The sequence below is a fragment of the Falco punctatus genome (genome assembly GCF_963210335.1).
Source record: "Falco punctatus genome assembly, chromosome: 13".
Taxonomy (NCBI): domain Eukaryota; kingdom Metazoa; phylum Chordata; class Aves; order Falconiformes; family Falconidae; genus Falco; species Falco punctatus.
In genome coordinates, this window is record NC_137593.1 from 17,092,047 (window position 1) to 17,113,626 (window position 21,580).

General features: G+C 37.4%; 1 protein-coding gene across 1 annotated transcript in view; it reads left to right on the top strand.

Moving 5' to 3' along the window:
* SLC9A9 (solute carrier family 9 member A9) overlaps window positions 1-21,580 on the top strand; it is a 218,697-nt gene that overhangs the window by 72,042 nt on the left and 125,075 nt on the right. Inside the window, exons 7-8 of the mRNA XM_080410492.1 lie at window positions 14,091-14,226; window positions 15,043-15,151. Of these exons, the coding sequence (XP_080266618.1) occupies window positions 14,091-14,226; window positions 15,043-15,151 (245 nt within the window). The remainder of the gene's footprint in view (window positions 1-14,090; window positions 14,227-15,042; window positions 15,152-21,580) is intronic.

A 21,580-nucleotide genomic window follows, 5' to 3' on the forward strand; every position in this document is an offset into this window, starting at 1 on the left:
TACAATTAAAACTTTCAACCAAATAGCATCCAAACAATACATTGAATAAACTGATATTTGCAATTTTCCCTTAGTAGTTTCTCCACTACAAAATCTCACATAGTAAAATAATTTGTAAACATACAGCATTTTCATTTCCTATCACCATTCATTGCATATTTATACTCACTTAAAAGAAATGAAAGGGTTCTTCCTTTCTACATTGTTCTACTGATCTATAGCAAGCACAGCCAGAAACTATAGTAAGAGAGATGAGAATAATAGAGCGCCTAACAGGCTGCTGTTCTCTGCCTCAGACACACTGGGGAAGGGTTATAGCCAGATGAAAATATTCCTGAAGAAAATATTTCAGCCTCCTGGACCATTTAACAGCATACATCTTTATTACAGTATTTTTATTCCTACAGAGTAATGTTAAAGGTATTTCTAAACTATCATTTTAGGATGCTCACGGCTTTCCTTCTATTTCTACACTTAGCAGGACTTGGCTCATAGCTAGGAGAGTGTCTTCATTGCACATTGTTAGAGGGAGAAGAATGCAAAAGTTTGTGAGGCAAGGCTCCTTCAGTTCAGTAATTATGAGGGTAATGAAGCTGGTCAGAATTATTTTCATTTTATTGGTAGCTGTGTTTAAGCCTCATGGAACTGCCTGTCTAGGGAAAGTATCTATTTTCAAACTAAGCGGTGGAAATTAGTGTGTTATACTAAATGATTATCCATAAATCAGTGGAGTCTTCACAAACCCAGAAGGAAAAATTGTTTGTTTGGCTGCCTATCATTTCTGTGAGATTTTCCACAGTGCATTGGATCTAGGCCACAGGTAATAGCAGATGCCTTAATTTTAAACAAAAAGAGATCTTACTTCATTCTTTTAATCTTACCATTGAGGAATACTTCACAAGCAGCTGCCAGTTATAGGTCCAAAACCCTTAGCATATGTACTTATGAATAATTCATTCTTATCAAAGCAAACACTCCCATCCAACATATTTGGTATAAGGACTCTTTGATTAAGTGATTTGCAGTGTATTTAGGAAACTGGGGTAGTGGGTGATGGTAGGATTTTATTAACCTGATTATCTTTGATAGTCTAGTTAGCTTTTAGATCATTCTTCAAGAGTGGTATGTGTTTATGTATCACTGCTTAAAGCTGGCTTATCATTTGAAACTCCTATACCAGGGACAGGGAAACAAAGACTGTACCAAGAGTTTTGAGAAAAATTTCCCTGAAGATAGAAGTCAGAAAAATAAGGAATATGTGTGTTCTAGTATTTCTTTTCTTGCTATAATCTTGAAGGATAAGAAGAATTCTTACCATTGTGATTGCCTTAGAGTTTGGGACTGAAATTCTGTCTACATAAACTTCACTGCCTAACTGATGATTCCTCCTCTTTGTTTGATTTTATCACAGGTGAACTTGAGTAATCCTCCAGAGTAAAGGGTATTTGCAGGTGTCACAATCGCCCCTTACTTAATGCTTGAGCAAAACAATTTCCATAAGGTTCAGCAGCTACATCTCTGTTGTTCTCAGCAGCCGCAAGCTGCTGAAATGAACCATTGAGGCTGTGGATAGCCAGCTACAGTTTGGAATGACTTCAGCCAAAGTAGTCTTTTGCAGTTCCTAGGCAAGGAGAAAAGGTACAAGATGGATGCAAAGCCACCTTTCAACCCATCTGCCACCCTGACCAAGCCCCCACACTCTGTCAGGCTACACAGTCTGTCCTAAAGACCTCTCTTGTTCATGCTTTGGGCAATTGCTTTTCACCCAGCATTTACTAGAGATACAACTCCAAGATTTTTATTTTTTTTTTACTTTTAAAAGTTCAGAGCTATTCCTCTATCACCTTATCAGAAATTGTCTCTTTAAATATTTTTTTTATATAAAGTGGTTTAAATGGACTATACCTTCCAACACCATGCATTTTTTCCAGCAGATGACTATTAGTACATGTGTTGTTACTTGTTGAATTACACCTTTGTAGAGCACTGCCCAGTAATTTTGTTCTAATGTTCTGTGTCTAACGTTAAAAGTACAGCAGTGATTTTAAAGAACTTCAGGCTACAGAGTGATAAGGCAACAAGCAACAAAAAAAGATTGCAATTTTAAAATTTGTATCATGGCTTAGATTTTTCTAAACTGTAAAAAAAAAAAAAAAATAATAATAAATTAGTGTATTACCAGAAAGGTAAAGGAGGAGAGCTTCAGACCTACCTTGTTCCTACAGGAATATTACTGCCATTCTCTATGCAAGGCTGACCAGCTTTTCCAGCAAGTGAAGTGCCTTTCCCTAAGGTGAAATTTTGTTCTGTTCATTTGCTATATTTGGATCAGGAACAGAGACCTACAATTCAGAATATCCCTAAATCCCCGCTCCAGTATATCAAGAAGATAAAACATGTAATATGTTTTGTTTCTGACGTTATTACTGCCAACACTAGAGCATAAAATTTACATCTGGATTTATTTTAGACTTTCTCATGATAACAGCTGCATTTCTTGTCTTCACTTGGATACATTTTTAAAAATGAAAATTGCCATGGCAACAGCTGCAACCATTTATTATAAAGCAATAGAAGTGGAACTAATATTTGTGAGAGAAGCTCTGTTTTCAGGATAGTATTTCATTCAGACAATGCCAGACTCATTTTTCCCTAGCCTTTCTGGTTTTTAAAAGGAAAATATAGAAAATATTTTCAATAATGAAATGTAGGTGGGATTGAATAGCTCAAGAGATTAAAAAGATTTTCTTCTTTAGATTACTGGTTCATCTCAAATCCAGATTAACAAGAGGCAAAAATTATCATGTTTGGTGGGCACATGAAAAAAATTATAGGGGTACCAAGATCTGAAAATCTCATTCCCATACTACCTGTGTTCTCAAGTGAAGCACAGACAGCAAACTGAGTACACTGGGTGCACCTTCACTGGGGGGGGGGGGGGGGGGAGGAAGTATGTGACCCATCCTTGAAAAGTGCTAATATCTAATACAAAGGAAAAAATCATAGGCAGTTCGCAATGCTAACACAAAATAGTTTAAAATGAACCATCCTTCCTTTAAGATTTTGCTTCATATCACTTGCAATGTACTGTTACCTGAGATAATAGCATATTGTTTTCCTTAATAAAATGTGGATAAAGAGGGAAGTTTTTCATTGACCTCAGGGTCATGTTGATCCAAGTCAGGATTCAGGTAGTGTCATCCAATGTATGGGCCAGGTATGTTAGAAATCATACGGCCCATTTTGTTTGCATGTGTCCAATATATCTCAGAGCATTTATTTTTTAAATCTCCACAAGAATCTGGGTAGAAAACAAACAAACTGTACTCCAGATGTTGAAAATGTACATAAAATTTAAAAGCATTTTCTCATTTAAAGCCTTTCTGACTATGTAAAATATGTTTTGCAAGTACAGACTGTACAGGGACCACATACCATGTTGTGGACACATACCAAGGATCACATTTCTTCCTATTTATTGCACATTAAAGACTCTTAGGCAGGAGTGAGGGAGAGCACTTAAACAGAAAAAAAAACCTTTATATAGACTTGCAGACTTCTTTCGCTCTAATTTTTATGGGATTTAACGTAGTTTTTCTTCATCAGCTACATTCAGCATCAAGCCCCTCAGTGCACTGCTCTGTTCACAAGTTTCTAAAGATGCTGAAGTTGTGCAAAGGGAGACTGGAGGCTCCTTTCGTAATCTCTTACAGGAAACATTCTGGAAGTGAAAAAGCCCTAGGCTGTTGACAGGCCAGAAATTTGGCACAGCACTTTAGTATTGGCAATAGACTATCCGTCTACTCCAGCGACTACCTGCATTGTCTAGCAGTGACCTAGCTCTGCCTACAATATAGTATTTTAAACACAAACAGTAGCTTACCGATCTAACAGACAAAGAGTACCCATACTTCATTGACTACTTACTAAACTCTAGGTTTGTTCTGAACAAAGATTATCATTCAGTCAAGCTTCATTAACTTTTGTGTCACGGACAGATTATTTCAGGGAGCTAACATAAGGGAAAAACAGAAGAAAAAACCTAAACTACTTCTGTTGTGCCTGAGAAAAATTTAAGAAAGCATGTGGTTCATGCATTATATTTTTAAGAGATTGAGATCTGGTAGAAATCACAAAGATATAGTTTCCTTTCAGTTGCTCCTGCTCCTTCACTTAGTGGCTTTGAATTCTTTGTAGCATATGACCAGCAGCCTGCTCCCCGTTCTGCCCTGCCTCTCCGACACTCACAGGTAAGCTGTGCAGCCTCTGCTACGCTTAAGGCAAGGCAGTTACATGGAACACTTGAGGCTTGGCAGACCGGGAGTACAAATGTGGTTCTTTCCCGTTTTCCTGACAAAAAGGAGAGAAGCTGTGGAAGAGCAGGTTATTCATTTTCTTCAGGGTGAGGAGGACCAGGCACTTAGAGCTTCCTCACGCTGTCACTGGGATTATCGAGCTGTCTACAGAAAGGCCTCCTGTGAATTTGGGATGCTGTCTGTAAACAGAAACCGGACGCACCACCCTTGAACACATCCGTCTCAGGATCTTCATAAGCAGAGGCCACAGAAGAAAAAAGCTCTTTGAATATTAAATAAGAACCTGCTGTATATGCTTTTTCATCAATCAGCTAAACAACCTGATATCGCCCCTTCACCACTTCATTCAGATTCATTCAAGGGGATTTCAGAGAAGATTATAGCATACTGTCATACTGTTTAACCATCTAACTCTCCAGGAGAAGGTGATGTAAACCCCAGAGGAGGGTGACGTAAGTAGGACTACGCATTTGTGAAGGATGAGGACTAGCTATTACTACAAAGGAAAGGCTGCTGTTCATTCCTCAGTGTTTCACACTGCAGACAGGTGTAGAGAGTTCTGCTACAGCATTATGAGGATAAATCAAACCCTGTGTGAGGGAAGTACTGCCTGGCATAACAGATACATTATTTTCTGTTCTTTCAGTCTTAAGCTTCTCCTGAGCAAAATCACGGGCTGTGTGATTCTGAGAAAATTATGATTCAATAAAGGTTACGTGCAAACCGTTTCTGCTTAATCTTTACTCGTTGGCCATAAGGGTAAAGGCTTTTTCATGACTAACCAAGCTCCTTGAAATTTTCCTTAAAGTGTTCAGGTCGTATTCTACTTTTTATGTAACACCAGTGTAAATCTGGAACAACCGCATTGAATCAGTAGAGTTACTTCAGATACTCATCATCCTAACGATAGTTTGAGGCAGTTTCTCATCTAGAATGCTCAAGCTGAATGACAGTAAATCATAGTCATTTAGCAGTGATCTGCTGCAGCGTTCTAACGTGTATCACTCAATGCAGGCAACCATCAGGCTACACCGTTTTATCAACAGGGAGGTAGAATTCAACTGACATAGATAAACGTCACATTTATTTGCAAGAGTGCAGTCACTGTAAAAGGCATGGGTAGTTGAAAGGCTTCATTATCTCATCCTGGAGTTATACCAATAATTTTAGTATGAAAGTGGGGTTTAATTAAGATTACCCATCCTTCCAGTAATCACCTTCCCTACTTCTTATGAACACATCAGTCAGCATCTTGTTAGCGTGCTTTGATGTTTTACTCTTTGCATTCTGTGTGTGTAGAGTAAATTAAGTCCCCTAGTATCATGTTTTGCCAGTCTTGTACAAATAAACCTGAGCTGTGGATGGAATTAGACCTCCAAGAGTACAATAAACTATTTTCGCTATGCTCATAGAACACTTGCAATTACACATTAATTCCATTTTTGTCTTTCAAAAGAAATATTTCATTTTCATTGAAAATCCTTATTCCAAGGTCTCATCACCCTGGACCAATGGTAAGAACTGTCACATAAATGGAACGTTGTGTAAATGTTTCTGATAAATATTACTCTACTCTGAATTACTTTGGAGGCTAATGGCTCACAGAAAAAAAATATTGAAGGATAATACAAAGATGAAGAATGCTATAATGAAGAAGAATGTAAAGATGACAGGAGATAAAGATCTATCCATACACAAAACAAATAAGGGCTGCAAACTGTTGTATTATTACAGAAATAGAAATCATTAGATCATTGTATAAGTTCAAATTATTAGGTCTAGAAGTGTGAGAGCTGGGAATGAATGATAGCTCTCAACTCATGTATCAGGAGTAGGGACACAAAAAGATAGTCCAGGGTCACACATACAACATATCTAATCCCCTTAATGACATAATATATGTACATTTAAATTTTAGGTTCTCTTTTTGGTTTTTACCATTTGCTTTTTGTTCAGGAAACAGTTCTAGCTGAGACTTATCTTGGGGATTATTGCATTTCTTGGGTACCTGTAAGATGCCTTCACAAAGTAATGGGGTACTATTATTCACAAGATATGCTCTGCCTGAGTTATATAATTAGCATGATGCAACAGATTGGTTCAAATAACATATATAAATTTATTTATTTTTTCCTCAACATACAGATTGGAGAATTTTTTCCTAGTTCATTGTTTCTTGCTAACTCAAGAGGATTGATATATCACTGATTTGTAACTTTTACAGTCAAGTTTTCTAGGCAGAGAAACTGCGTATTTTTTACAGTACTGTTGTATTTTGCATAGGCATAAGTGATTCTAGAGACTGCAAGGCAGAGGAGAAATCAAGCTCTTTGCATTAATACAATAATAATTTACTTATATATATTTAGATAGATAAACAGACAGACAGACAAATATGTTCCTTGGTGGTTGATTCTTTATTTCTACATTCTTTGCACTATGTACCTCCTCACAGCTGATGAAGCCACTTAATGGTCCCTAACTGGGAGGACAGACTTCAAGCTGTTCTATATACACATGCCATTTCTCTTTATGCAACATTTGAAATGAATGGAAATTAAAAGCTGAGTTGGATTACAGTTCTGATATCCGAATGAGAAAGTATCATAGTTGCAAGCACAGAAATCTGTAAATTATGCGCCTTTTGATATGATCAGCTCATAAGAACAGTCAGACACTGGTAATAGCATAATGCAGACTGCAGCACGTGCTGTCACAGACCCACTATCAGCCATCTGTTTTCTGCTGATGTGCTTCATTCCTCTCAAAGATATAGGACAGGTTTTTTGGAAAAAGAGTTGTCACTGGAAAATGACTGTGATATTTTCAAATAGATTTATGGAAATTAGACATCTAAAAGCAATAGCAGTCATTTAAGAATGAAACATTCCTGTACCAAGCCTCAGATAAATGTGAGCATATTTTACTATTAAAGCCTTAGTTTTCTTTTACAAAGAATTTTAAAGTCTGGGTTGCTGTTCATCAGAATTTCTTTCTGTCAAAGATAAAAATAGGGTAGTATTTGCCTAGAATGAGGTAATGAAAAGTTAAGATACTTGTACAGATACATAAGGACAGCACATACCATTTCTTAGATGCACAGGGGCCGAGAAGCTCCACACCAGATCAGATATGACTTCAGAGTCTGAATTGTTCAGCCTGCAGGCCTGTTAGGTCATTACTCACTGTCAAAACTATCATCTCACATCTCCTTTCTATGTGTCTGTAGTGACTACAGGCCCATAGTGATGGAGTTCTGACCGGGATCAGAGGGAGAGGGTGTTCCCAGCACCTCCTGTCAGGAGGGGCTTGCAGAGGCTTTTTTCTGGGCATGAGCATATTGGGTTCAACCCCGTTGAGATGGGTGAGCTACCAGGCCCTTTAAAGGTGAAAGTGGTGCAATTTTCAGGGCAAGAATGGGATCACCATGACAAAGAGATGATTTCCAAGGCTCCCTAAGGAGGTAGAGCAGGCATCCTAAGGGTAATGGCTAGGGAGGCAGAGAAGAAGGAGGGAAAATGACAGATTTTTTGCAGTCCCTGATGTTTGAGGGTAGATGAGAACTAAAATCTGCATTAGGGAAAGTCTACCTGGAACAACACAAAGTACTCATGATTTTCTCTGACTGTACTGCAGGCGGCTGCTGTCTGTCAGCTCAGGCCTGAACACAGAAGAAAGCTGAAAATGTCACCATTGTAGAAAATATTTATCATTAGCTGCCAAAAATTACTCCTGAGAAGCTAAACTGATTTCTGAGTGCCCAAGTTAAGGGGCACAGTCACTCAAACTCTGCAGCTGCTTTGTAACACCGCTGACAAACGTAGCAAGCGATTGAGTTATGTCAGGTCTGCGAATGCTTTGTGACACCTGAAAAGGAGCCTGAGTCTATCAGTAGAAATAGCCTATGATACTTTATGTTAATTGGAAAATCTAGCAGAGAGCCTCATTTTTATTTTCATGCAAATACTGCTTTTCCTCATAAATGGGAAAACTTACATTTTCCATAAAGTCTGCAACACTTTCACCTTTTCAGCATGGCTGGTGCTTTGACATCTGCCATCAGCTAGCTACTTTGGAACTGGTAACAAATCCGGTTTGAGAAAGGTTTCCATAAACAGTAAAAACCTTACTTACGACAACAGTAAGTGTTAGTTTGGTTTAAAGTAATCAAAATAAAATGTCCTACAATAGTTTATAAAGTCTGGAAATGCCTAGAAAGAAACAAAGACAGAAAGGAGAGAAATAAACATTCTCTGACACACAGAAAAAGGAACAGAGTGTAATCCCCGCTAGAAGATAGTTTCTAAAATAACTGCTAGACCTTTTATCTAGAATTAAAACCAATAGCACTACTAGCAGTGTGCTGAAACTAGTTTGTGAGTGGAATAAAAACCATGATGTAATGTATTGCCAAAGAGAATAAGGTTTTGGACACCCAGAAAAACAAGGGTTCAGATGCTAGCCACTTGAAGAGTCCGTCAGCCACCAATAACTTTTTTTATTTCTGAAGTTCTTATACACATATAAATGGAAAGCTTAGTATGCATATTTCTGTGAAATCCATGTTTCTGGAGCCTTAATTCTCTAAACATTTGTAAATGTTGTCAGGAACAAATTCCAGGGAGACAGATTTCTTTATACAGAAGGATGTACAGAAGACTTGTCTATGTTCTTTTAATGCACCTTCTGTGCAGTTGTGTTACTTACTGATCCCTGTTGCAAACACACCTGAAAAAATACAGTAAGTTTCTTTGTTGTGGGAAATGTTCATCTAGAGGACCTCTATATATTTGCCTCAAACTGTTGTTACAGTTGGCTGCTTTTACTAGCCCTAAAGCTTTCCTGCAGCAGTGCGTCCTTCCTTTGCTCTCCCTTAACTGACTGCAAAACTTCTCTACCTCATATGTGCTTTTCTTGGCTTAGCATGCTCACATCCCAATCTTATCTCATTTGTTTTCATTTTTATAGTTCATCTACTTACTCCTACTGTGTGAGGAGCTATTTTATGAGGAAGCTTGGAAGGCTTTACCAACCTAAAACTTGCCAAGAGAAGGTGTAGGTGGTGCTATGCACGCGCTTTCATGTCTAGCTTCTAGTTCAAACGCTTACAGTGGGGGAAAATTAGTGTCCTGGCTTTTCAGCATTCTTCCAACACTTTTAGGAAAACTATATAGTTAAAAAGTTGTGAAATTGTTCAGTTCAATTCACTTCTCTGAAAGCTCCAAGTTTTCTAACACAGTAGACTGACCTACCTTTTCCTATATAACGTCAGGAAAAAATAACCTTCTTTTCCTTTTAAACATTTTTTTCTGTGGCCTGTTTTACTTTTCTTAATTAGCAACTGATGACATCACCATGTAGTTCTATAATTATTTATCACCTGAGGGAGATCCCACTTCATTCAATGAAGGTATTTTAAGGAATATCTGACCTTCCAGTATTTTCAGGGTTGGGTGTTTTTTTTTTCTTTAGATTGTTCCTGATGCTCTTCTGTGTAGTACTATTGTGGCGTGTGATAGTACAGCAAATAGGGAGGCTGCCACTGGGCAAAAGGAAGCCCTTTGACTTAGCAAGTGGAAATAAATCTTCCTCTCCAAACGTAATAAAGTGTTTGTTTCCATGCGGTCAAATAGAAGGAGGAAGAAAGGAATTAAACAGTTTGTTTCCTGATTCTTTCTAATAATTGATTCCACATTGTTCTATTAGAAATTTTCTGCTGTTTGCACACATTTTCCTTCTGCATATTGCCTTTTTCTAAAATTCTTCCATTACATGTGTTGCATCACTTTGGCTTGTACCAAAACCAAGAATCTTTGTGCTGTTCTGCTAGTTACAGCTGATTAACATCTCTTTATTTGATGCTGCCACACTAGCCCTAGGCACGTTAGGCCTTGACAGGAACGAAAGGAGGGATACAAGATTTAACCTCACCTACAGGTTTTCCTGAAAACACTTCCATTACTTACTGAAAAATCTTTGCTCTAATCCTAAATGCTTTCAATTTTTTTTATTAAATGGAAAATACATTGTGCTATATTCACAGGCTGGGAAAATTTACAGGAAGAAAAAGATCTTAGGAATTAATGAGATTTTCCTTGAGAATAACTGAAGATGTAAAAAGTAATCAGTCAAGACGGAACTGGAAATGTGACTGTATGCTTTCCATTGCAATAGGAGTTCTGCTTGTCATGGAAACCTTTAGTATTATATCCCTATATAAGCCCATAGAAAGAAACATTCTTCATCATGCTGAGCTTTCATCCCAAAATAATCTTAACAGATGAGGGGAGGGAAGAAGCCGAATGACGAGTGTGGTAAAACTGCAACAAACTGTAAATCCTCCTTTCTGTTTCAAGCAAAAGCTACAATCCTAACTTGCAATTTATTGTATAAATAAATATTGCCTATATTTCCATTCTGAAAGCTGTAAAAGCACTTGACCCTGGTTTTTTTTAGTTGGTCAAGGAGGCACAGAAGGACTGGAAAGAAAAAAGGATCTGTTAAATAATTTTCTAATATAGAAACCACTGGCTAATCCTTATAATAACCACCAAGGAAGCTGAGTATTATTCTTAACTCGAACCTGAAGGAGAGGCAGAGGTTACCAAACTTGGATACAGATGGATAGTAGGGACTGGGGCAGGTGTTTGCAAGGTATGTCTATCAAGCATCCAGTGAGGACCCAACAAAAATCTTTTATGCCTATCCTTCCACTCTATCTTATTATGGGTGGCAGATAAAGCATATCTTTGCCTTAGTTCTGTTCATTTATCAATCTCTGAAAACAGTTTTCTACTGCATTTATTATCAGAATTTGCGTAATCCACCTCTGATACAAATTTATGGAAACAAACCCATCTTTTTCTTATACTACTTCAATAATTACAAAGCCTCTAATATTTGAAAACTAAATACAGATTCAGATTTACTATCAAACTCTCACACACTGCTTGATAATGAACTGCTATCGACCCCTTTTGTATCAGGCACAGGAAACAAATAGCAGAAACGGCAAGTTATACCAGCATGTTTCCTGAATTACTCTCTGAGGAAAAGGAAGAGTAGAGACACTGTACATTTAACTATGGTTGTCTCCAGTGTTAAAGTTTGCAATTTGTTTTTAGGTCAAATAATTAGCTTTGCAGGAAGTACTGGAATAAACAAGAAGAAATTCTGTTCTGCTGAAATACAGCTTATATAGAAAAATCATCGGGTAAATTAGTATGTATTTTAAATGCTTGAAAGAGGTGAAAGTGTTAAAGAAGAAACATATTCAAAGAAAAGAAATAACAGCTCTAGTACAGAATAATGCAAAATTAAAAATAGAACTTAATACACTTTGAGCTGCAGGGAAACCTGAGTTCTGGAAAGATTTAGACCAGAAACCACAGTTAGTATAATGAGCATATGTTGGTGCTTTTAAAAAATCATGGGGTTTGGGGGGCATACTGAGTAGAAAGATTTCCCAGTGAGAATGAGTCACTCCATATTTGTTCCTCAAATAACCACATTAAGAACAGGATGCTTTCTTCTAGTTTTCCTCACACCTGAAAGCTGTTGATAAATTGAAGGATAAATTGGAACCCTAACTGGTCTTAACAAAGTCAAATTTTCTTACCTTAAGGTTAACATATTTAATAAAAAGTCAGTTAAAGGCTATATCTTACATTTGACTACTAAACTCTTACTCCATGTCAAGATTTTTTTTGTTTACTTTTTATTACTAAGCATCCCTCCTGTGGGCAGAGCCCATCAATATAATAGAAAAATTTTCCTTGGTTTTAGAACGTAGTCAGGCTGACCTCTCTGAATTCACCCCTCAATGCCTGCAACAGCAGCACCAGTGGCACAAAAGATAATTTCCTGATTTATAGTTCACTGAGCAATACAGAACAACAGCTGCAACCTCTCTATACTTATTTGGGACAAAATCAGAGAACCAAGTGGCTGCTTTGCTGTCAGGACACACTTAAAAGTTTTAGATCTAACAGTTCCAGTTATACTACTAAATAGTTTCAGCTTTAAATACCTAACTGAACTGAAGCCCTCCCTAAGTATGCAAAATACACTTAGTAAATTAGACTATAAACATACAGTATCACAGCTGATAGGATTTCCTTTGGTAGAACTACTCCATCAGTTTAGATAATGTATCTATGGCTTAATATAGTTCTTTATTTCACATGTGGTCTAAAACAATACATTTTGAGTAGACCAGAAATGAAAAACATTTCAAGAATCATCTGAAGGCAAGAGAAGCAAAGAATTATAACTGAACCCCGGATCTAAGAGAGTCACAGTTGAAAGAGGACTGAAAAGTTAGATAGCAACATGTTCTTGATTAGCATTTCCTCAAGAAAAAAAAAAAAAAAGTGTACTTGCTTATATTAATAGCATTTTCCGCTACAAATCATCTCACTGGTTTTGTAGTGGCGCTAATCAGCATAACTGGGGATATCAGAACTGGGAATATCAGACTTTGCTGCTTAGTGATTTCTGTTGCAGTGGATAAGTATTCACCACTCACATTTACTGGTGCTCCACCATATGCCTTTAGAGTCCTTGTACCTTTTTTACAGATGTAAAGCATGAGATCTCTTTTACGTGACTTCATTTTATTTGGAGATTCCTAAATGAATGCAACTGTTTAGAAAACCCTCCATACAGAGCTTCATCTCTAAGCCTCATCTCCAGATGGAAGACATCAGACTGCAGGGATCACATTCTTAATCTACAAGAACTTAAAATATTCAAAATACTTTACACATTCTAAATTTTTAATACGTAAAATACCAATCATTTTCCAGCAATCAAAGCTGTTTTCTGGGACCCAATGCCAAGCTCAGTACATTTTCTTAACAATGAACATAACTGACCTACAGTACTGAAAGCAACAGAACCACAAAGATCTAAGATGTTACTGAATTCCTTTGGGATGCTTTGAGCTATTTTGTACCTATTAAATTTTAGGTTTCAACAAGAAAAAAGGCATGTATGCTTGGTGTCAGTAGCATTCTGAGCAATAACTGATTAGTGGCAAATAACAACCCTGAAATTCTCAATAGTGCTCTAGTGCACAGCCTTCCCTTTGGCAGCATCATTTCCCACCCAAACGTACTCTTGACGGCTCTACTCAGGGTTTGGATACAGATGACCTTTGACAACTGCAGCAGTTTCTTTCTGTGGAACAACATTTGTTCTGTCCACAAGATTTCCTATTTGTTGAGCTCTTGATACGGTTTCAGCTCTATTATGAAGAGTTACACCAAGAAGGGAACTACTAGGTGGTTTATGACAAGATTGCTGCTGCAGATTTGGTACCTGCTGTGATTTGTGTCACCCATTTGAGCCTCAGCCATAAAACTGCACTTTTTATCAAGAATATTTGTGAATTTATAACTGCTCTGAAGACATACGGCCAATAAATAATTCAAAGTTATCTATCTTCCCTGCAGTTTTCTTATACACCTACCACCTTTTAATGTTTAGTTGGCCTGGAAACAATATTCTTTATGGCACTTCTAGTATAAAAATGTTTACTGACTGGCAGCAGACTATTGATTTCCAGTGTGATACCTTGAAAATAAATCATTCCACTCCAGTCTCCATCTGCTTTGCTCTACCATCTACTGTCAGCCCTGATAAGGCTTGTTTTGCATTTTGAGTCCCTATAAATGTCCGCTTTCAATTATTGATTTCAAAATTGTAACAATGTAATTGAATTCATTATTCCTTTCTCTTTTCCTCTCCCCCATCCCTTTGTTTTCTTTTCAGCTCTATATCCATTTACAGTCCTAAGGAGAATCCTAATGCATTTGACACTGCTGCTTTCTTCCAGTCAGTGGGAAATTTCCTGGGGATCTTTGCTGGATCATTTGCCATGGGATCCTCTTATGCTGTTGTGACAGCTTTAATATCCTTTATGGTTTGTTTTCAGAGAGAAAATCTATATATATTAGTGATATCTGAGACTGACCATTTTTAGTTTGTGCCTGAACCTTTTCACTGTTAATTCAAAATTTTGCAGAGTCAAATCCTAAACTGACAGGAAATTTCACTTATCAGAATCCACAAAGAACTTAATACACAAATTTCTTTTTAACACTAGGCAAGACTGTGGGTTTTATTTTACTATTTTTAAATAATTATATTTTTAGAAAAGCATTATGAAGTATTTTGAGTTAAAACATGAATTTATGAACTACAACTTATTTGTGAACTACAGACTAGCAGCAATTATACAAAAGTACAAGGCAAACACTAGACTATAAATCAAGTCAGTTTGCCTAAACTAGAAATAAAAGGTGTATCTGTTGCTCTGCATTTTTCTTGTGTTTTACAGTTCTTCATGGAAAATACTAGAAAGAGCAGCAGATTTCATCTTTCTGGCACTGATGCATATGTAAACAAATGCCAGTTTTTTTACAAAACTGGACAAAATAACTTTTCCCTTTTTTCTGGGAGAAGAATACCAAACACAAACAATTAGGCATTAGTTCAAAACCAGAAGAGTTCTTGAAATAGCAGACTTGTAGAATTTACTCATTTAAACCCTATGCTGGTTTTTCCTCTTTGTTTGAGATTGTTAAAAGCTGTGCAGTTTTTCCTGAATTCAGGTCGTATAGATGCGGATGATGAGAGAATTTTCTTTCATCCTTTATCAGGTTGGAAGCAGTTTTAGCTTAAAAAACAGTTGGGGCTTTATTTTTCCTTAGTAATCTTGTAGCACTTGACAAAATTTACAAAGATCTGCGAGTTTCCTATGTTGGAGACAGGTCTGTTTTTCCTACTGTCCTGGAGTGCCTTCTTATCAGCAGAAGCCGCTGGTCTTACAGGTAAGTGTTCCATTTTATTGAATAAAAGCAGTTTTATCATGTGTCTCTAGTATAGGAAAATGGCATGTTTGTTTTGGGCATGACATCATATATAAAGGCTCTAAAAGCAGGTGCCTATATTGAAGATGGTTTCCTCTTTAAGAGCAAATCTGTAAAGACATTGAATAGTTCTTTGAAAGACTTACTAGATCAGGCTAAAGTCCTCAGTCTTTTTTCCTTACCTTCCCTACATTGACCCATCCCTATAAGTCTCACTATTTTCTGCCCAGCTATAGGACCAAAGATGACGGTAAGTATAAGGAAGCAAGCATACATTGCCATGTGACTGTCAGAGACTGCGTGCCCTGCATGTCCTGGGCCCTCCTCCTGTTTCCCAGCTATCAATGACTAAACAGAGGACAGGGTCATCCTCAATGTTGCTAGCGGGTTGCAGCCACCTCTGGATTTTTAAACAAAATTGTTCAGTGCACCTATATAAACACCTTTGGCAACCAGATACCAGCTGGAATAGAAGTTTGGTTTGTGTCTTAACAGCCTTGTGCTGGTTCTGGCTTGGATAGAGTTAATTTTCTTCACAGTAGCTAGTATGGGGCTATGTTTTGGATCCATGCTGAAAACAGGGTTGATGAAGATGTTTTAGCTACTGCTGAGCAGTGGTCACACAGAGCCAAGGGCTTTTCTGCTCCGCACCCCACCCACCCCATGAGCAAGCAGGATGGGGGTGCCCAAGGAGTTGGGAGGGGACACAGCTGGGACAGCTGACCACAGGGATATTCCAGACCACACAACGTCATGCGTAGCATATGAACTGAGGGAAGATGATGGAAACGGGAGGGAATTTCAGAGTGAAGCATTTGTCTTCCCAAGTAACCGTTATGTGTGATGGAGCCCTGCTTCCCTGGTGATGGCTGAACACCTGCCTGCCTATGGGAAGTGGTGAGTGAATTTCTTCGTTTGCTTTGATTGGGTGTGAGGCTTTTCCTTTAGCTATTGAACTTTTATCTCAGCCCACAAGTTTTCGCACTTTTATTCTCCCAATTCTCTTCCCCATCACACTGCGACGGGAGCGAGCAAACAGCTGTGTGGGGCTTAATTGCCAGCTGGGGTTAAGCCACAACAGGTTCTTGAAAATGTGTCATGATTACTACATAAAAATGGAAGAAAAGAAGGATGACTGTTAATCACTTGCCTCCTACTGGAGATGCTGGTTTCCTAATCCAGTGACTTCCAAGGCAAGACTGTTTCCTTGCTGAGAACAAGGATGCTGTTTCGATAGATGCACAATTGATAACTTACACATTATACTCAAAGAGATGATTCGCAAGGGAAACATTAATACCTTTCAGAGCCTCAGGTGCTGCACCAAAGGTAATTTCCATTTCTTTGGCATAGAAACAGACCGTATATGTCCAGACAAAATATAATTGGCATATGTCTTTTTTTGCATACTCAAAATGTGATGAGAGACAGCATAGTCACTCCTGGTAGTCACTCTGAAGAGTGTTTCATTTCTCTTTTCTTTTGCAATATATAAAATATCTGAATAAAAGACTCAAATATTGAACACCACAGATGGCTTTTACAGTAGTCTTGATGAAGAATTTTAAATAGACAGAGGGAGAGCCAGACAAAGATAATGGAACCAAAATAAACTTCCAATTTAAAGGAGAAAAATAGAAAACTGTTGGGAAATTTAGCTATTTCCTATAATAAATGAACGGATATAGTCACATAAAAGACAATTGCTCTGCCAACACACAAATTCCAAGGAAAACATATCAAGCCCTTTTAGGTCCATCACTAGCATTTTTTTCTTGAGTGCGTTCTGAGTTTTAGGTGGAAATTGCTTAATCACACTGTTGTGAGGAGGAAAAGTTTAATCTTGAAAGTTTTATCAGTTGATTCTTTGTCATTTAGTTTCTGTAAAAGGCTTTTTTCAGAAGCTGTTAGAGCGGAAAAAATTCATGGAGCCTTCCTTGTACCTTCAGAAATTCGAAGCTGGATTTTGTAAACGCATTGACTTTATTAGAGTACTGTGCTAACATTACACTTCAGAGTGGATATTTTTGTTGTCTGGTTTAACCAGTTTTGATGTTGCTTTCATCTTCCCTCAGGCTCTGAAATAGCTCTAAGTCCCCTCCTTTCGAAATATTAATTTGCACTTTCAGTTCAGCAGAATTACTGTATTGGTTAAGAGATTTTCAACTGACTTAGATTCTTTTGAGGTGTAGATTTCAGAGATGGCTCCGATTTCTCATACCTATGCTAAGGAAATCTATCTAAAATGCAGTTATTCTGTGCAGTCTCCCACGGAGGTATGTTATGTATAAAGCACCTGTTGCAGAAGGCACGAGGAGCCCAGGGAAAATCCAGTCACCCTTCAGAACACACTCAGATCTTAATCCATACTCTATCATTTACAGTCTTTTCCAGTTTACTTGATTCACCATTTTTCTGTCTTAATGAATACATCATCTCGTTTTACACTGAAGTGTTTCTACCCTCCAAAGTAATCATTAAAATTAAGAGAGCATCATAACCATGCAGTGGCACTGCTGGACCACTCCATTCAATGAACTAAATTCCTAGTTTAAAGTCTTTGACTTCAGTACACTTGCTTCAAAAATTAATTTGATTCATTGTACATTTATGCCTATGTTCACTTTCATTTTCCTTGGATACTGTGTTTCCTATGTTCATTCCTTCTAAATGAACCTGAAAGGATTAACACTAGACATCAATATGTCCCTGTAGCTATTAAGTAGCGTAATTGCAAAATAATTTTATTTTTATAATGCTTTCCACATTAGTTCTTCAATCACTATGAGCCTTTTGAAGTCTAATATTGAAGTATATCCTAATTTACAAATAATGGGCTATACTGTTTTTGTGTAGGTATAGTAGGTGGTAGAGCTCACTTGTTTAGCTTGCAGATTTTTAAAATAAAATGTAAATGAAGACCAGTACAGGACAACATTTTATTCCTCTACCTCAAGATATCCCATGATACATAACATAATATATGGGCCTGACCCTGGTTGAAATATGGATGTAATCAAAATAAAAATCTGGGATGACTACAGAATTATTGTTATACTGATAACTGTAAATCATAAATTAATGTTATAGTTATTAATCTTATAGCTATATCATCAAGCTGTGACATATGCATGATAAATTGATTCTTATACATAGAATCTAATTTGTGCACTTTTTGATTTGCCTTAAAGTATATCATTCCTGACCGCTGAGCAAAGCTGTAATAACAGAGTACTAAAAGGTCAGTGTTGATGTAGTTGCTTTCATTTGCAAACTTCATTACAGAGTATTTACTGGTAGGCTATGAAAAAAAAAATGTAAATAATTTAAATTAAACAGTCATCAAAATAAATGAGGAAAATACATCTTGCATTTATTAATTGCTTGTTCTCTTGCTTTATAGTTAATGAAATCTACTAATTTTTAAATGATCACTCAGTCATTAGCCTGTGAGATTCCATTATGTACATGGGCATTTAATGTTCACCTCTGTTAGACTTTCTCTATCTACAGCTGTTCAAACGAAGCAGATACTCAAATAAAGAGAGATAAATACACCTGCAAAAATGCACTTAAATATATGTATGTGAATTTATTTGCATGTATGTATTCAACTAATGCAGACTTCATATGGAATTTACCAGTGTAAAAGCATCAAAATTATGGCAAACCACCTCTGTTTTTTACATGCCAAAGACCTGTGCTATGAAGCTAAGAAAGACAATAGATCTTGAAGGAAAAAATGTTGGAGACCATCTTTGTTCCTTTACTGTTTTTTCAGACCCCAGCCCAAAATTACTGTTTTCTGATCATTATAAAGGAAAAAGCTTGTAATAACAAATTACTGCTGCTTCCTTACCTTCAGCAATTCTTGTCTGAACATTTTGCGATATGTCTGATACCTGCCTGTTTATTCATGGGTTCACAGGATGACCCACAGGACAGCACAGTCTACCTAGTGAGAAAGCTTTTCCTCCAAAAATAAGTAACTTATTATGACTGATGTACCCAGGACAAGTCCAAAGACCCAGTCTCTCACTGGAGTAGTTTTGTGCTACCTTTATTTAGGTAGCATATTATTTAGGACATAGCAAGAACAAATGACACCAACTTCCTTTTCCTTTAGTGCTGCTGACAACGTGCATTTATTCTCATGGCTGTTCACTGTTCCTATCTGTTTGCTGTAATTAGTCTTGGATCCATCATCTACCTCATTGCTTTTTAAAAATGTTGTGACCAGTTCTTCTGGTATCACTCTCAGAAGGAATCTACCAAAACATTTCTGCCTGTAGTTCTGAGCACTGTGAACACAATGCAGGTCGGTACCTGATTGGCTTTAGTTCACTGAGCTGACGCTATTCTATAAAATGAAGTTATTCTGGGCTTTAAATACTAAACTTTGTGGTTTTCTTTCCTTTTTCATAAGTAATGTACCACGCTGTGTCATACAGAGAAGTAGGCAGACTCCTCCCAGTAATGAGGGAGAAGGGATACTTTGGCTTCTAGGTCAAAAGGAGAGAGACCTCAACTCCCTTAAGCTCTAGTTCTGCCACTCCTGGGAGGAAAGGATGCAATTTGGGTCTACTTAGGGAGGCAGGCTCTTCATGGATAAGGTGGCATTTGCACTGCTGTGCAGAGACAGATGACAATTGGGCTAGTTTGCTACAAATTACTAATCCATTACTTGTCTGTAGGATTTAGAGATGGCTCTGGATGATCTAAGTGGTATTCTAAGATGAGGAATGTCAGGTGGGTTCTGTACTTTAAGAGGAAGCTCTAGACATACTTTGGTGACATATAAGCTAGATCAAATACTCCATGCAGTTTCAGTTATCCCATTCACCCTTTCATCAACATCACATGACCAGACCAAGCACACACTTGAGTCAGTGCTTGGGCTGGCTAGTTTAGGTCCTGTTGTAGGTACAACCTTTTAAGACGGTAAGGGAAAAAGAGAAAGGTGACTGTTTTTTAGAGGAAAGTACATATTCTAGCATGGCATCAGGCTGAGACCAACAATCAGTTGCATAAAATTAGGATAGTAGAGTCTTATTGCTAGTGAACAGATTCAAGGTAAACAGCTTAAGCACTCTTTAGCATGCCTAGAATAAAGCCTGTTATGTGTCACCATAGGAGTTCAAATCTAAATTAGATTCAGCAATTCATTTGGCTTACAAAAGTACAACACTGAAGCTCAGGTCTCACTTGAAGTAGCCAGGTGCAATATCAATGATCAGTCCTCAAACAAGGACCTAAAATATTCCCTCAGCTCTGTCTTTTGTTGTTTTCTGTCACTTCAACATAAAATCAACCTCAGACAACCCCAGAGATGAAAGCTCCATGAACAAAGCACCAGCTGCGGTTCTGCATTGGTATAGGTCTAGTGAAAAAAAGCCTTAAATCTTTGCTTTAGTATCAAGAAAATGGTTAGTCACACTTCATCCCCTCAGTGAAAGCAGACTGAGTAGGGAATTTGTTGTTTCTGGTTTTATAGCCTTATTACTGCAACAATCCAATGCAGAAGACAGTGCCTCATTTCCCCCCACTCACATATTCAGTCCACACTGGGATGTGCCTAGTAGGTGCTGTGGAGATATTCTGACATAAACAGGGCTCCAAAGTAAACATTATCTTAGTTAAATAATTTCTCTATTACCCAGTCCTCATTGTTCTCTTTTCTATACATTTCCCTGCCTTTGATGAAAGACCAGTTCCCATTGCTTGTTTTCCTGTGGGATTTGCAGTATGTTGTGCACCTTTAGAGAGTCATCCCTGAAGCTCTGGAATGCTCAAAGTTGGGATGAAACCCAGTCAGTTTACTTATAGATCTTTTCAAATGAAGCTATACGTTTTTTCTACTTCTTTGTTTCCCCAGGAGGTAGAGGTTTGGGGTTTTTTATCAGTAAAAGACCTGACAGCTAGAGATACAATGTCAGTTTCATTGTCTCAGATTTGCAAATTCTGAAGTTTAAATTGGGGCCAGTCACTTCCAGGTTTGCATTAAGAGCACACTGTACATGCTGCCCTTCTCTGACAAAACACAGAATTTTTTCGAGTTTTTCTTTTAGCACCAGATATTTAAAAGCAAGGGTACAATTCCTTTGGCCTATTCGTGAAATTATGTAACAAAGGATTTTTCTCTTTCAGTGACAGTATAGGTATCATTCTTAGATTAACACTTATAAATTAATGCTCACACTATCACGTTAATGTTCACACCGTCAGCAAAATACTTTAAAGTCATGTTACTCCTTTATCCTATATTATTTTTTGATATTACTAGCTTTTGTCCTAACAAAAATTTCAACTACAAGCATTCAGCAAAACTAATGTAAGAATAAGTTATCTAATTTTATTAACAGCTAATAAGTTATTACTGTTTCTCTGTTA